Source organism: Xyrauchen texanus, chromosome 7 (assembly GCF_025860055.1).
Source record: "Xyrauchen texanus isolate HMW12.3.18 chromosome 7, RBS_HiC_50CHRs, whole genome shotgun sequence".
In the NCBI taxonomy this organism is placed as follows: Eukaryota; Metazoa; Chordata; class Actinopteri; order Cypriniformes; family Catostomidae; genus Xyrauchen; species Xyrauchen texanus.
This window is the reverse complement of record NC_068282.1, coordinates 5890713-5908466: the sequence shown is the minus strand read 5'-3', so window position 1 is coordinate 5908466 and position 17754 is coordinate 5890713. Positions and strand designations below refer to the sequence as shown.

The 17754-nt window shown below is 36.5% G+C and overlaps 2 protein-coding genes across 3 annotated transcripts; both read right to left on the bottom strand.

The window, feature by feature from the left end:
* Positions 1-614: 614 nt before the first annotated feature.
* LOC127646538 (zinc finger CCCH domain-containing protein 10-like) lies at positions 615-9382 on the bottom strand. 2 transcript variants are annotated; one of them, XR_007970943.1, is made up of 4 exons: positions 9190-9382; positions 4847-6154; positions 1726-2621; positions 617-1596 (listed from the first exon to the last, which is right to left on the bottom strand). XR_007970943.1 is itself a non-coding variant. In XM_052130291.1 (3 exons), the coding sequence occupies exons 2-3, from the start codon at positions 6008-6010 to the stop codon at positions 2115-2117; spliced, it is 1671 nt and encodes a 556-aa protein (XP_051986251.1). In that variant the 5' UTR covers positions 6011-6154; positions 9190-9382; the 3' UTR covers positions 615-2114. The 2 variants fall into 2 exon arrangements, 1 of the variants encoding a protein (XP_051986251.1); XM_052130291.1 differs by having other exon boundaries at positions 615-2621.
* A 1066-nt stretch (positions 9383-10448) lies between these two features.
* Positions 10449-17701, bottom strand: LOC127646552 (cytochrome c oxidase subunit 6C-1). Its single transcript, XM_052130305.1, has 4 exons — positions 17619-17701; positions 16866-16977; positions 10732-10886; positions 10449-10555 (listed from the first exon to the last, which is right to left on the bottom strand). Exons 2-3 carry the CDS (start codon positions 16968-16970, stop codon positions 10761-10763), a joined length of 231 nt encoding a protein of 76 aa, XP_051986265.1. The 5' UTR covers positions 16971-16977; positions 17619-17701; the 3' UTR covers positions 10449-10555; positions 10732-10760.
* Between the last annotated feature and the right edge of the window lie 53 nt (positions 17702-17754).

Here is a 17754-nt window from a genome sequence, read left to right as displayed (position 1 = left end):
ACAGTAATCCATATGACTCCAGTAGTTTAATCCATGTTTTCTGAAGAGATCTAAATCAATTTAGGGTGAGAACAGACCAAAAGATCTCCTTTTTCACTAAATTTTGACATCTACAGTCTCCTTGGCGATCATGGTTTCAAGCTCAAGCTCTGCATCAAGCACTAGGAAGTGTAATCAAGCTTGAAATCATGATTGTGCCTAGAGACTACAATGGCAAGGTGTTCAGTAAAAAATTACTTTCGGTTCTCACCCAAACTCAATTGGATCGCTTCTGAAGACATGGATTAAACCACTTGAGTTTTATGGATTACTGTCATGCTGCCTTTATGTACATTTTGGAGCTTCAAAATTTTGGTCACCATTCAGTTGCATTGTATGGACCTACAGAGTAGAGATATTCCTCTAAAAATCTTCATTTGTGTTCATTTTTGGGTGAATTATTAATTGAATCAAAATGCTTATCTAGGTCATTTAACATTATTCAAATATTGGACTGAAAAATAGAACGGTCAACTTCATACGAAGTAGGATACATGTTTTACAGATCATTTCTATTGGTTTTAGTACAATAAAAAAACAATTAATTACATTTCTCAGTTTCAATTGGTCTTCACACATAAAAATATATAGCAACCTTTATTTATTTTAGGATCCATGATGTATGGGACTTAAGAGACCCAAATCCTATTTAGTAATTTAAAACAATTATATAATGACACTGAATAATCAGGTTGTCAGTTCATGATTTATGCGATTTTAGATTTTATGATTTAAATCTTCCATGAGAAGCATGTTTTTTGTCATAAAAACCTGTTTTTATTATTTAATTTTTCAGCAATGTGGTTTTGCAACTATATTGGATAACAAATAACATTTCTGCAAAGTGCAGGCCTACATTATGGCACAACAAAGAGCGCTAAAGCTTAATAAATATTAAGTAAAGAAAAACTTACAAATTTGAAGGGGGAAAAATAGGTCATCTTTTTTTAAATTACACATCACATATGGGTCTCAATGACCACAAAACAAGTTATTCTGTCAAATAAGAGAGTTATGCTGTAAAATAACACCATCTAAATAATGAAAAAGACTATGATTGACAGTTGGTATTACGCAAAATCATTTTTCATCAACACACATTTGATAAAGGTACTCACCTGACCTGAAGAGACCTCGATCAGTATTATCACTGTACAATGCATTTAGTTTCCATAGGAACAACATAATACAAATGATGAATATTATTATTTTTTTTTGCATAAAACATGACAGGCATTTATAATGGTGCTTAAAAGATGTCTGATTTTTTTTTTCATGAAATTTGTGCAAAAGACCAACAATCAGTTCACAAGAAGGCAATTCACAAAACAAACTATTCAAAAAAAGGAGTCAAACTCAAACAGACAGCAAACAAGTAAATTCACAATCCTTCTGTAGTCATGAGTTGTTAAATATTTACATCTTCCAAAAATTAGTTCACATGAGTTGGAGTTAGTAAATGTCCATGTGCGAAGCCTGGAAAGCAGAAATGTTTGATGCAAACCTCAAAGGAGTCTTTGTGGCAATCTTTGGCTCTCGGTTAAAGGCAATTGTCCACTAAAGCATGATGAGAAAAAAAGAAAAAAAAATGAATCATGTTTTGCAAGTTTACAAGTAAATCTCTGTATTATTTCTACAGAAATCTGAAAGTTCAATCAAAATAGTCCTTTAACCTGATAAACTTACCAGTGTGACAGGCAGGTTAAGCAAAAGGGCATTAGTGATGTTTAGGGCAAGCATATATTTGTTGCTTAAAGGGGTAAGTGCACCCCAAAATTGTAATTCTGTCATCATTTACTTACACTCATGCTTGTTCCAAACCTGATACATAACTTTATTCAGTCGAACACAAAAGGAGATGTTAGGCAGTATATTAGCCCCAGACACCATTTACTTTCATTGAATATTTGTTTTCCATACAATGAAAGTGAATGGTGACTGAGGCCGTCATTTTGCCAAACATTTCTTACTTTTATTTTTGGAAGAAAGAAATCAGGTTTGAAATGACATGAGGATGAGTAAATTACAGAATTTTAATTTTTGGGTGAACTATTCCTTTAAGAGATCAGCCCATGCTAATGAGGCAAAGTCGTGATCCTCATACTTTGACTTGCGATGGGGTACGTCACCATCTGTGTTGTGGCATGGCTCATTGTGATGCCCGCCAATGGCTGTGCCATAGATACAGCAACCGGCGCCACTGAAACCGCTACAGGGGCCATGGAAACAGGTGGCGCCATTCCCTGGGCGATAGTCTGAGCCAGTGCAGCTGAGATAGGGTCAGGGTTCAGATGTGGAGGGGGTGCGGTTGGGGGTGCCGCATTAGTTGGAGGGGCGGTTTGTGTGCCTGCTGGGGCCACCAAATCTTGTTGTGTTACGGGCCGGGGCTGCAGACCAGCGCTGCTTAGAGTGGTGTGCGTCTGGGCGATGCCGTGGTTGTAAGAGCTCACGGAACCAACAGGGGGCACCAGACTCTGCTCGGACGGTGCAGGGGTGGAGGATAGCGTCATCACTTTAGCTTGACTTCTGAACTGAGCGTTCTGCTCCAAGAGTACCTCGTTAGTGGCTATGAGATTGGACACCTTGGGGGAAATGTGAAATGAAAAATTATTTTGACCGTATAACTGATGTACTCTATGTTGTCACAAATGTCATACATTTAAAATAAAAATGGTCATTCAAATCCACAAAAATACTGATTTATGTTAATATACAAGAGACAAATAGTTATAATTCGGAGTAGTTATATATCAGTGTTACTGTCTAATAATAAACTGCAAGAAGGTCATAATAGACAAAGTGTGACAAATATACAGTTGTGATTGATTCAGTGCAGTTGAAATGTATTCTAAGCACAAACGCATTACTTCTATTGTTATTTTAGTGCAGTACCTATATTATCTGAGCTTCAGAAGTGTGCGCATTTCATCCGTCTCCCTGCATGTTAATATCAGACACACTGAAGTAGTTCTGGGATGATCACATGCACGTATATTTATTAGGCATGTAGCGAAACACAAATTTCACAATACGATGCAGAAGCATCACTATATGATACGGGGGAAAAAGACGCCCTCAAAATGTTTGCTTATTCATGGATTTGACATAAATGTATATTAAATCTTTAGTAACACAACAGTGTTTGACATTGGCAACAAAGCAGAGCTCTATAATAAATTAACAAACAACAGCACTGCATTTATCAGTAGATTGTTATGAGAAAAACTCATAATTTGTATGTTTTTCTTGAGAAAAATGAGTTTGTCTACGTTCAAGTCATTTAAATTAAAATAGCACTTTACAATGCACACAAGTGTTGTGCTCACAGCAGTTCAACGTCAAAAGCAGAGAATAATATGTCTTCTGAAATCTCGGGTTTCTTATATTGTCATCTTTTTGAACAAGCTGGTTAGTTGATAGTAATGAGCATCTTGCTGTGCACGTGATCACGCTCTGTGTCGGCTGGGAGAAACTGGCTTTTAATTGCTGCTGCCGTTTCTGCCTTGCAAATCTTTTTAAAAATAAAACAACATATTTGATGTAGGCTACTGTAGCACCGGAACATGACACCATTGTTTGGCAAATTTGACAAGCTAACACTAAAATCCATTTGCCGTTTGTCATCGATCTTCGTGCTCTCATCTCGCCTATGTAGACTAGTTGCTCAGCTCTCATTGTTGCATTGCTTTTTTTTTTTTTTAATCACACTTATGTATTTATCGTACAATACATAGGATATCGAACTGAGAGTGTTATATCGTATGATACAATATGATAAAAAAAAATGTTACACCCCTAATACTTATTTGCATTTTTAAATTCTCATTAAATGGTTATTTACTTAAGCGGCATTGAGCCGGCAAAATTTCAAACACGTTTCTGCCTCAAATGCGCTGTGGTCACATGGCTTTTTGACTAACTACATCGGGGCAAATGGGGTCTTACTCACTACTGCCGTTAAAAACCTGACAGTTTTGCAAGCATCTGCAACTACAATTATGATTCGCAACGACAAATTTGAACTTAACTGCTAGGGATCTTCTCGCCTGATCGGCCAATACAGATCCCCATCATTTCACCTTTTATCAGGATCTCGGTCATAACTGGCTATATGTGAACTTTATGCACACTGATCCTATTAATTGAATTTTCCCATTCCCAGTAATATCACTTTGCCTAGTTTTTGCTGACGAAAAAAGTTTAAAAGGCTTATTAAAAAAAGCTTTAAAACAAGTATAGGCTAACAAAATATTCTCTACATTTAGATAGTCATGAATGAGTGCATGTTTCTGGACTCTTAGGGTGCTACTATTGTTAAAGCAGTTTTATTGGAAGATATTCAATAAAGATGTTTGAATTACACCATGTCTTGTAACTCGCATTATTACAGAGATGCCTATGCCTGGCGGAGACTGAGAAGCTGCTGCCATGAACGATAATAAGGACCGTTTCACAGCTTGCGATGTTTTCCCTTTGCTTGTCCTGTGTGAATGACACATTACAAACTTTTCATATTCGCCATACCTCTCCCACTGCATCGTTCTTAACTAATGAATAAAGTTTGTTGACTTACAATACTATGCCAGTGTTACCCACACTCCATGACAATTTTGCTGAAGTCTTAAATAAGCCGCTCATCTTTCGCAACATGAGCGATCGGTTTACGCAATCAGTCAAATTACCGATCACAGATAGAGTCCCAGAATGTGAATATCAGCCGATACCAATCAGTGGCCAATCAATCAAAGCATCCCTATCAACTGCACATGTGCGATAACTTCCAGTTAGACCTACATCACTTTCTTACCTGTTTCTTAAGGTCCTCCACTCTTTTCCTCAATAAGGCATTCTCCTCTTCAAGAAAGCGATATTCTAATGGCCGTGTTGGCAGAGTAGCCTGAATCCCCAGGTCATAATGTCCTACACCAGGCCCATCAGCCAATCGTAGACCTTCTAATCGCCGTCTCTTCAGCTGGAAAGCTGTGTGGTCAACAGGAGCTTCCACTGGCCCTGCTTCAAACAAGCCATTTTCAAATAAAGGGTCATAAACTGAGCACGGACCCCTTTCGTACCGCCGATGACCGGCAGTGCCTATTGACATGCAGCCACTCATTGAACTCCCACCTCCCCCTCCAACCGACAGTCCTTGGTCTCTGCATACGCCCATGTTGGGACATCCCATCCCCAAGTAATTACCAACACCACCCCCAACAAGTCCAGACATCCCACCACAGGCACCACCAACGGCAACTGCCCCTCCTCCACCTGCATTTACCATCCCACTAACCCCACCTGGAACGCCCATCATACAACCAACCCCCACCCTCGACGAAGCCTCATAGTCGTAATCTTTCCGTACGTGGCGGAACTTGCACTTGTTACCCCTCTGGCATTCACCCTTCAGGTAGTCTCTGCAAATGGGGACTTCACCACGGCTCAAAGGAAGATCGGTAGGGGACAGTCCCAATCCAGCAGCCACCTTGCCCCTTAGACGCAAGGGCAACTCTCCGGTTTTCTTATAATAATCCTCGTCCTCTTTAGATCCGTGAACAAATCGGCAATTTGTGCGCACGCACTCTTTGTTTTGATAGTCATGACAGAAGATGAATTCATTCTTCTGCACTCCCAAATCGGGAACCTCATTGAAGTCTGGATGGCGAAAACGGCAACGTTTGCCACGCTTGCACACATTCCGCAAAAAGTCCCGGCAAACGCCGTCAAGTGCCAATCCGGAACCGAAACCACTGCAGCTATTCCCGTTTCCTAATGCCCCGCCGCCTCCCATCGCCCCGGGACCCCCGTTACCTCCTCCACAACCCACTGAGCTGCCCCCCACGGTCACTCGTCCCTCTCCTACCCCTCCACCCAAACCTGACCCAGACACGCCTTCCTCCCCAATCCCAGTGCCCACCCCAGTCCCACTTCCTCCCCCACTGCCACCTGCCAGGAAGGTGCTATCCCGGTCAGGCATGGCGCTTGGCCCAGCGGGAATAGAACGCTGCGCTCATGTGGGTGCCAGAGAGATGATAGTCTTCAAAGTGTATGAAGTTGTAGGTTTACAGAAGAGACGAATTTAGATGTTAGACTGATGCTGTTTGCAGCTTCATTGAGGAACCTGAGAACATGATACAGATACAATATTATTTCTTCTATGAACATAAAACCAGTATCAAACAGACAGCTTAGAAAGCGTCTAAAATACAAGTTTTAATGAAAAAGAATGTCTCGTTACAGTTCTTTCAAGGCAACACTGTATTACTGATATTCCTCAATCATTCTATTTTTATTCAGCTTCTCCTCAATTTTCGACTACAATAAATACAGCTCGCATCTTTTTGCATAGACTCAATTCACAAACTTTTTGTGTACATCATTTCAGTAGTGCCATTTTAGTTTTGTACCAACTATATACTAGGGCAAAATTTTGAATTTAATTAAATAATGTGCTGATTAATAAATCAGATTAATTGCATATCAATTCGCTGAGAACCCCCCCCCCCTCCAATTAAGATATAATTACACATCTACACATCACAATCAAAATAACAGCGTTAATGGGTAAAACCGAGGGAAAAAATGGGGGAAATTAAATGCTGCATCCAACCTGCCCTTTATACACTGATGATTCAAAACATTATGACCACCTGCTTAATATGCTGACCATCTGCTGAATAGAAATCTTACATCATGTTCCTCAAACCATTCCCAAACCATGTGTGCAGTGTGGCAGAGTGCATTATCCTACCGAAAGAGGTCACTGACATCAGGGTATACCACTGCCATAAAGGGGTGTACCTGATCTGCAACGATGTTTAGGTAGGTGGCATGTGTCAAATTGACATCAACATGCATGGCCGGACCCAGGGTTTCCCAGCAGAACATTGCCAAGAGCATCACACTCCCTCCATCTGCTTGTCTTCCCACAGTGCACTTCCGGTCATCCACGTGATGTAATAGTAAAAAGGACTCTTTGGACAAGGCTACCTTCTTCCAGTGCTCCAAGGTCCAGTTCCGATGCTCACGTGCCCATTATAGGCATTTTTGACGATGAACATGAGTTATCATGGGTACTCTGACCAGTCTGTTGTTATGCAGTCCCACACACACCAGTGTGTGATGCACTGTTTGTTGTGAAACATTCTTCCCGTAACCATCATTCAAATTTTCTTTGACTTGTGCCACAGTAGGCCTTCTATCGGTTCAGACCAGATGGGATAGCCTTCATTGCCCTTGCATGGCAATGAGCCTTGCACCCAACACCCTGTTTCCGGTTTGTCGTTCCTCTGACCACTGTCGGTAGGTACTTACCACTGCTAACTGGGAGCACCTCACAAGCCTTACTGTTTTAGAGATGCTCTGACTCATTCATTTGACCATAATAAATTGGCCCTTGTCAAAATCGCTCGGGCCTTTACTCCTGCATTCAACTACTGAGAACTTATTGTTCACATACCATCTAATTTACCCAGACCTTGACATGTAAACTTGTTAGAAGATGATCAACATTATTAACTTCACCTGTGTCATAATGTTTTGGCTCATTAATGTATTTCAATGCATGATTAACGTCACCAAATACTCTTATATATTCTGGTCTTTAAAGACCCGGCAAAAATATCTATCAAAGTTGGATCCACAAAATGCAAAGACAATAATAAAAGAACAAAATATATTTTGATGCTTTATTTTTCATATATCAAAGAGATAATGCAACATATCAGGACAATTTTAGAAAAGGATTAATACATTTCACACTGAAATTTCATGACACCATTGGCAAATAATGAGCTATACATGATTATTGTCATATGCACTTATTAAGTCTAAATAGATGGACAATGTACATAATTTCAGTAGTACACCCAAATGACAAGTCATATTATACTGTTTATGTGTTACACTTGCTATAGTTTACATCCATGTTGTTTCTTAAATAGCAAAGTCAAATGAAAATCAACTTAATCACCGACACAACAGTGCCACTTTGGTTTAGAAATAGAATGTATAGGTTAAATTACTTTATTATTTTAACCCATCATATATATATATATATATATATATATATATATATATATATATATATATATATAATTAAATATCACAAAATGAATGCGTTAATCATGCCTTGCTTTTTGCTTCTTAAAATTAAAAGCTTTTTTATGACAACTGTATGTCATAAAACGGCAAGGCAAGCCTGATGTTGCATTTAAATTTCACCAGCCTTACACTTAAGCTTACCCTTTAACACTATTAATTTCGTTCCTTGCAATAACTTATATTTTATTCAATTTAGTGTTAGTATTATATGCTAATCTTGTTGTATGCAATTAACACTAACAAAGGGTACCATGATAATAGCATGTTTCCACGTGCACTTTATATATGTATGCGATTTATTCTGTGTAGTCTCATGTGGTTCTGCGTTTGTCGTGTCCTATGTTGTTTTATGTAGCACCATGGTCCTGGAGGAACGTTGTCTCGTTTCACTGTGTACTGTACTAACTGTATAGTTGAACGACAATAAAAACCACTTGACTTCCGTGGTAATACGATTTTATTTTTACCATGACAGTTAACAGATTTTCTCCAAGGCATCCTAAATTACCATGGTACATTTAATAATAATTTAGCGCCATTGCGATACCATCAAATTAGAGTACTTATTGTAAAGGTATATGTATTATTTATTCCCATATTTTCCAATAAAATACCATATTTATACTTAAAATAACAAATTTACGCAAAATAATAAACTAAAACAAGTCAAATAAATGATTAATTCTAATGATCAAACTTAGTCAAAAATGTAAAAATTATATAACTGTACTACTGTAAAGTGCGTTAGTTTGGTTACCTAAAGAACAAAGACACCAATTTTGTGGGTGTCGACTACATTCTCAAAAAACGTGACGTCACGTGTACGTTCCCTAAAGAGTCTTCATAAGTCATCAGATGTTGTTGTCTACGTTTTCTTCTCGTACTCTTAACTAGACTAATCGTCGATATTTAATCCAACCCACATTTTATAAAGCATTCAGCTCCCACTATTTCGTGGTCTCTGGCACAAAGGCCTTCGACAGCACGCGTGGAGGGAATGCAATGTAGCGAGCTAATGATAACATCCCAAACCGAAACTATTAAACAACTTACCCAGCGAACACAATGAGTCGAATCAGCGAAATGAAAGCAGCTGATTTGTCGCAACATCACTAATTATACAAATTAAGTTGGAATTGTCCGTGATAACGCTTCCAACATTTAGCAAAACATGTTGGACCATTAATAACAATTTCCGCTTTTCTTGCACGAAGCACTTCCGGTACAGTGCATCAGTGGGAAAATGCACGTCAAATTAAAAGACCTCGAGCTCGCAGTGGTTTCCTATTCAAACAAAAGTAAATATACCAGAAAGTACTGTGATAGTATAATATAATACATTGATACCATGGAACTTACAATTATTTCAAAGAATACCATGGCATTATTACCATAATACATGTCCAAACACTGTATTGTAATGGTAAATGTCCAATAATAATAATAACCAAAATACCATTTGTAATACCATGGCACTTTTTTTGCAGGTATTGTTTGTGGCAATACATAATAAAATATAACTAGTTTAAGATATAAATTAAATCAATATAAAAAAAATTACTCTGTGGTCTTTAGAGGACAAAAATGCCACGTCAAAAAACCACCATACAAATATTATATATTAATATTATTTTCCACTATCAATGAGTATTTTGTTTTTAACCAAAAACAGTCCTGATCATAACAACCAAATATTCATTTTCAGGATTTTAACCTTTTAAATGATTGTTTGTTTACATAATGACGTTGTTGTTTTTTTACACACGCACACAAATTTTTCAATACACACAAAAAAAACACACTCTGGCATTCATACCAACACACCAACACAATTTTAGCTGCATCATTTACTAAATTTGCCTGTAGTGCTCGATAATACAGCAAACAGAAAATAGGGGAAAACAATGTATTTGCTCCATAGGCTAAACATGAGAAAAATGGCGCCAGGACTCCGGAATGAAAGCATAATATCATAGAATTCATGATTTTAAGCTTTAAAGGCACTGGGATCAAATATTGCAGTTTAATGAGTTTCAATGGGGACATTTTTGTCTTCAAGGTCCTGAGTGAAACAATTTTGTGTACAGTGCATTATAGGAACTGAGGTTGATGTATCAAAATTCCCCCAAAATACACACCTTTGGCAGAATTTATGCCATTGCCATTAACACATCCATTAACATTGCTCAGAGAATAGTTAAAAAAACATTCAAGTCTCTTCACCACCAAATAGTAAGAGTTTTTATCAAAATATTGGATATGAGGTTTCAACATTTTATGTACGGATACAAAAAAAAAACCCTAGACTGTGATAGAAGTTGTCAATAGTTTATTTGTATATTCATGAGAACATCAAAGTTCATATCCGATACTCTTATAGATACATTTGTAGACCAGGAATGCAGGGGAGAAACAAAACCTGTAAAAAGAAAGAACAATTTCATTTTTATTTTACAATTGAGTAAAACATAATTGGCTGAAGGAAGTCTAGCAGCATTTAGAAAGGTTTTCCCATTTACGATTATATCCAGGATTAGAATATGCTTTGGGTCAGACAATTTAATGTTAAAGTGGCATTGTGCATTAAGAGCTTACATTTAGAGGGTCATTCACATGATATCACTTTATTCTCCTGAGGGCCTGACACTTTCAAAGACACCAGCTTCCCTCATGGCATTGAACTCCTTCATGGCATCGTACTGTTTGTAAAAGTCAGCATATGCCTGTTTCCTGGGTTCTGTTACTGCGTACTGCAGAAAAATACACAAAACATTTTCATTATTCATAAAAAATGCAAAACAGAATTCCTGGGTATTTAACATGTGTGCCCCAAAGTGTGATAAGACAAAGGTGTAACCAAATGTTCAAAATTCCAAAAAGGTGAAATTTACGGAATCTTCTATTGAAAAATGCATAAAGATAAACCACCAATTAGAACAGCCAATTGGGGGAGGGGCATCCCCCTTATTGTCTACGGTGGTTGTGCCCTAATGAAACTTGAAAAAAAAAAAAGAAGACATTTTCAATTATGTAATAAATTACATACTTTACTATTTGGTTGGATGGATCTGAATTTGTAGATGTATTTGACCATTTCTGCACATGCAAGTACTAGATACAAGGTTCACTTAACATTTTGGTCCACATTTATAAAAAAATTCACACACAATTTTTTGGAATACACCGCTTCTATGATGAACATGTTTTTTACTGATTTCGAACTCATTTTGATAAATGTATACTCCCAATTTTGCATAACTGCTTCATATTGTTCTTTCCAGGGTGTTGATAAACCAAGGAGTAAATAATCAGTTTTTTATGCAATTGAGTAAAGAGCGCTCTTGCATATATATTTTCACATGTATTTTGCTATGAGTATATTCCAAACAGACTCCCGAAACATATTCGATTTTTATAAGGTCTGGATAATATAACACAAGGTACAGCGATATAAATACACCTGAAATAATGTACATTAAGAATGAAATGTATAGTTCAAAATATGATGCATAATATTAAAATAATAATGTTAAACACTGGCTCACAGTCTTTATTTAAATTATTGCAATACTGAGTTATATTTTCCTTGGAATACAAACAGCGTGGTTCTGCTATTCATTTGTGTGCAGTAAAATATTGCATGTAAAGAGTCTTTTTATTGGATATTTTACTACAAGATCAGTGCAAACGAATTTCCATACCTCGCTGCTATTTTTAATGCCAGGAGAATATATCAGGCACAGTGATATACTGAATAATGCACATTAAGACAAAACACCATAAGCAGATTTTCAAAAATGGGAGGGGAAGGGGGGTATCAGCAGCACATCCAATGCCATGTTTGCCAGTTGATTAGCGCCACCAACGTGCTGATTGAGCATCTGTAGCGACTCTGGAAAAATTACAAATGGAAGCTACTTATCTCATTGGTCAGTCAGTTTTTATTGCAGTCCGAATAAAAAAAATATTTTGGAACACACTCGTTCAGTGTTCGGTACATTACCAAAATATAAATTTTATAAATTATAATACGTATTGTTTATCATTATTTTAGTAACATTTTAGCTTTTTAAAATTCCATGTTCAGTGCTGTGAAAAAGTATTTGCCCCATCTTGATTTCTTCTGTTTTTGTGTACATCTCACATCTAAATTGTTTAAAGAATTCAAACAAGATATAACAAAGGCAATCTGAGTAAACACAAAATACAGTTATTAAATGATAGTTATTTATTGAAGCAAAAAAGTTATCCAATACCAACTGGGCCTGGGTGAAAAGTTTTGACCCCTTAGTTACTAAATCGAGAAGGGTCTGGCTGCAGACTTGCACTGTCAGACTTGCACGCTCAGACTTGCACGCTCAGACACAAGCGCTTCCGCTAATGTAATGAGCTGTGCTGAACTGAACTGAGATGCAAGGTCGAATGACCGAATATTGCATGTATTTTACAGTACGTATTTTACCAAAAATGTAGACATTAAAACAGGACGGGACGGTCCAAACGCTATTGAACTACACTGGGTTCAACGTGCAAACCATGTAATAGCACTCTATTAAATAGTTTCCTTTATGTATGTAATACCGTGAGTGGTTGTTAGGCATAACATTAATTTATTTTTATTTGTATCAGAGATAAAAAATAGCGTATATTAAGGTAAAATGTAAAAATGTTATCATGTAACTAAAAAGCATATATATATATATATATATATATATATATATATATATATATATATATAATGTTTACTAAACGATTTTTGAATGATCTGTTCTCAATCCGACACAGCCAGTCTTTGTTTAAAGTAAACAGAGTTAGACTGACAGGCATTAGCTCGTTTTGTTCAGTAATAATAATAATAATGAAATTGTCATTTTGCAGCCAATTCAGAAAATTGTACCAGCGATTTACATTATTTAAACTTTTAACAAGTCAATAGTTTACGCTGAAGCGGAAGCGCTAGTGTCTGAGCGTGCAAGTGACGTCACTTGCAGCGGAAGCGCTCGTGTCTGAGCGTGCAAGTCTGAGAGTGCAAGTCGTCTGCAGCCAGACGCTATTGACTAAATCCCCAAATCTTTGAAACTGCATTAATAATGGGATTCAGCTGGACTAGACACACCCAGACCTGATTACTGCCAATCTTGATCAATCAAATCAACACCTAAATAGAACTTTTTCAGGAGCATGAAGTTGGCTAATAGGTCTCACTCATTAGCACATTATGCCAAAGGTGAAAGAAGTTCCAGAAATGATGATGAGAAAGGTGATTTGAAATACATCAGTCTGTGAAGGGTTACAAAGCTTTTTCAAAGGCGCTGGGACTCCAAAGAACCACAGTGAGAGCCATTATCTCCAAATGAAGAAAACTTTGCATACTAGTGAACCTTCCCAGAAGTGGCCGATCCTCCAGCGATGACTCATCCAGGAAGACAAAAAAATCCAAGGACAACATCCAAGGAACTGCAGGACTCTCTCGCATCAATAAAGGTCACTGTTCATGACTCCACTATCAGAAAGACACTGGGCAAAAATGGCATCCATGGAGGAGAGGCGAGGCAAAAACCACTAACCCAGATTTTTTTCCAAAACACACTTTGATGATCCTCAAACCTTTTGGGAGAATGTTCTGTAGACTGATGAGTTGAAAGTGGAACTATTTGAAAGACAGGTGTCCCGTTACATCTGGCATAAATCAAACACAGAAATCCACAAAAAGAACATCATACCTACGGTCAAGCATGGTGGTGGTAGTGTGATGGTGTGGGGATGCTTTGCTGCTTCAGGGCGACTTGTAATAATTGAGGGAAACATGAATTGAGCTCTCTACCAGAAAATACTAAAGGAGAACGTCCGGTCATCAGTCCACGAGTTGAAGCTCAAGCACAACTGGATTATGCAGCAAGACAATGACTAAAAGCACAGGAGTAAATCCACCTCTGAATGGCTAAAAAGAAAGTAAATTAAAGTTTTGGAGTGGCCTAGTCAAAGTACTGACTTGAACCTGATTGAGATGCTGTGGCAGAACCTTGAATGGGCAGTTCAAGCTCAAACCCTCCAATGTGGCTGAACTAAAGCAGTTCTGCAAAGAAGAGTGGGCCAAAATTCCACCACAGTGTTGTGAAAGACTGATCTCCAGATATCAGAAGTGTTTGGTTGCAGTTGTTGCTGCTAAAGGTGGTACAACCAGCTATTAAGTTTAAGGGGGCATTTCGTTTTTAACATGGGTGATATAGGTGTTGGATAACTTTTTTTGCTTAAAAACAAATTATATAATGTGTGTATTTGAAAACTGTATTTTGTGTTTACTCAGGTTGCCTTTGTTTTACGTTATATCTCGTTTGAAGAACCAAAACAATTTAGTATGAAAAATACACAAAAACAGAAGAAATCATACTTTCACAGCACTGTGGTAAAGATTATATTATATTGCATACATTATATTTAATTAATGCATAATTTCTACAATTTACATGTATTTACTTTGATTTGGAATAGGTCTTGTCGCTTTAAGAAAACCATCAGTTCTGTAAAAAGCATCTGTAAATGAGAGCATATTAACGACTCAAATGCCTATTTTTTTTTCCTCATCTATGCTCTTCATGATTATAATTGACTTAGAGACATTATTCAATGCTACAAGTGCATCGATAAAGTGATCATTCAAATGAAGATCCTGACGCATCGGCAAATCTATATATTTATCCAGTCCTAGGAGACAGTAAAATAAAAATAAAAAATGTAAAGACACAATAAAAAATTTTATAAAAAAAGCATGTAATTAAAAAAGAATTGCCATATTATTAAATATTAAAATGTTATTCATTTAGTGCACATTTTGTTCAGGACATGTGGTGTAACACTGAGAATGATTATTGATATTCCTAGTTCACAGATGAATGGAGAAAATTTTGAAAAGCCACATGACAAGTCATAAAATATTTTCTTTTAGGAAAAAAATGCTTTAATGTTTTAAAAGGTCTGTGACATGTTCAAACTTGATTTGCGAAATATTTCACATTTTTTTCACCCTGGACAACCTTATTTGTCAATAAACCTGAAACCATTTCTAGGTTTGGCTTTTTACTTCAACAAAACAGCAATTAAGACCAAAATATAGGGCTTAAATGATTAGTGGAAGTTTATGGACATCACCATAAAATTGTCAGTGTCGAATAGTCATTTGATCTCATTTAACATAACATGAGATCACATTAAACTCTAAAGATGATGCGTGAGAGCAGCACTGCAGTTCGTGCCTGACTGAGGAAGGAAAAATTACACAACTCACAGTCCAGATGCACTAAATTTCTAAACACCTTCAGGTGATGAATGTGAGTGATGAAGTATGAGTGAATTATAATGCAAAAATACAAAATAAGTAAAATACATAAGCACTCTCGTTGTGGAATAAGCTGAGCCAGAGACCTATAAAGGAAACACCCCGGTGTTACATCTTGAATGCAGTTATATTGAATGCGTTACAGCTTTATTAAAATTCAAATAATATGGAAGCAGATCATGTAAATAACTACAAACTCCAAAACTGGCCTTTCTCTGTGCGGTCAGCGGCTCTTCTATGTGTGGCCAAGTGTCACAATCTAAGGTGGAGAGATCGAAACTGCACCCGGCTTAAACACACTCTGCTGCGGAGACGCTTGTACCTCGAGCACTCACACTTAATGCAGATAGATTATAACATGATGGCTCACGACTTATTGAATCATAATATGTCACTCTGCATTTCTTATCATGAAAAAAATTTGCAATATGCAGCTTTATTAATAAGAGTTTGTTTTTTTGTGAGTTAAAGATGGACTGTAATAAACAGAAACCGAAAGGTGAGAGAAGGAAGTCTTCGCCCAATTATATACTGCAACAAAATATGTTTATGATTTGTTTTGGCTTGTTTTCCCATATAAATATCTAAAACTAATTTAAAACAACGTACATTTACTTAAGCTGCTATCCTGAAGAATAAAAAAATTGTTATCTCAGAATGTTGAATATAATATTAAAATACAAATATTTAAAAATCTTTTAAATTAAGATGCATTCACCTGAGAAACAGCCTGTAAGATATGTATACTTGCTTTTAGAGAATAGATCTTGAATATAAGCATATTTAGTCTTTACTGCACTCGCAGAAGTATAACAAAGTAAAAAATACACTTATATTTAAAAGATACATTCTCTTAAAGCAAGTCCAAATATCGTATATGTTGCTTCTCAAGTAAATGGATCTTGTTTTAAGGATATTTAGACCATTATAAATGGAAAACCAGACAAAAACACTTGATAACAATAGGATTTTTTGCAGTTAATTTCTTTACTGAATTAAACTTAAAAGCATTTATACCTTTAATTCATTGAATGTCATTTAGAGGTACATTTAAAGGCATTAATAAGTACATTTTAGTAAGTAAAAATGTACTTATTAAGTACATTTAATAAGTACATTATTAAAGCTTAATTTAATGTTAGTAAGTACATTTAATACAACCATTTAAGTCGGGCACAAGCTGAATAATAGGTTAAGAGCTAATGATTAACCATTACAATAAACGCAGAATAATCGTTCTAATAATCGTAAGATTAATCGATTATCAAAATAATCGTTAGTTGCAGCCCTGCCAAAAAAGGTGCCATGCAGAGCGAATACGCACCCAAAACGTGTACACACAAAAAATGAGGCTGAAACATTTCCATAATATAATATGTATAATAAAACTTACCTTGAATGCAGCTGCAGCAACCAGGGAAAGACCGAATGCAATTGGCAAATGAAACCTCAAACGCTTGGCCAGGAGGCCTCTCATTACTGGCTTTGGGAGTGACATTGTCTTCCTGAAAAGAGAAATAAAATTTAAATGTCAATAAACAAAACGTAAAAGCATATCACTTTTAATAATAAGTGAGATCACCATTTTGTACTGCTACGTGCTATTCTAAGTATTACAAATGGATGTCTTACTGGCTTACTGATTAAGTTACTGGTCTAAGCACTTTAACCTTTCAGTTTTTTCACGGGAAGGGTTAAATCAAAATTTTAAACATATATACATTTTACGAACATTGAAATTGAAATTGATATTTGTGCGGCTGAAGTTTGTATAGCGGTTTAGCTACCAGCTCAAACTTGCACACTGAGTTAATAAAGCATATTTAAACAGAGAGCATGGCATTTAATATTCTCTCTCTCTCTCTCTCTCTCTCTCTCTCTCTCTCTCTCATATATATATATATATATATATATATATATATATATATTCATAAGATGGGGTTACTACCTGACCAGCTAAATGACAAGACCAACAGCAAGCTATACTACACAGAAACGAAGCACGTTTTCTGTTAAATTGTACTAAAATATATTAAGGGTTCTTAAAAATAATATATATATATATATATATATATATATATATATATATATATAAACATTAAGCCCAAAGCCAAAATTACAAACAAGAAAAATCCGCGACATTTACCGTTTTAATTGCGACCTTCAGCAGCGCAACCTTCCGGTGTCTGATGCAATGGCGTGTGAGAGGCCTAACTACGGCTACTGCGAAGTGACAAAAGGCATGGGAACGAACTGGGGCTGTTAACATTGCAATCTAAATT

Excerpts from the sequence above, each read along its gene's own strand:
- LOC127646538 (XM_052130291.1), bottom strand. The coding sequence starts at position 6,010 with ATGCCTGACCGGGATAGCACCTTCCTGGCAGGTGGCAGTGGGGGAGGA. Across the intron at positions 2,622-4,846 it reads TGGAGGACCTTAAGAAACAG|GTGTCCAATCTCATAGCCAC; the intron begins GTAAGAAAGTGA and ends ATTTCCCCCAAG.
- LOC127646552 (XM_052130305.1), bottom strand. The coding sequence starts at position 16,970 with ATGTCACTCCCAAAGCCAGTAATGAGAGGCCTCCTGGCCAAGCGTTTG. Across the intron at positions 10,887-16,865 it reads TTGCTGCAGCTGCATTCAAG|TACGCAGTAACAGAACCCAG; the intron begins GTAAGTTTTATT and ends ATTTTTCTGCAG.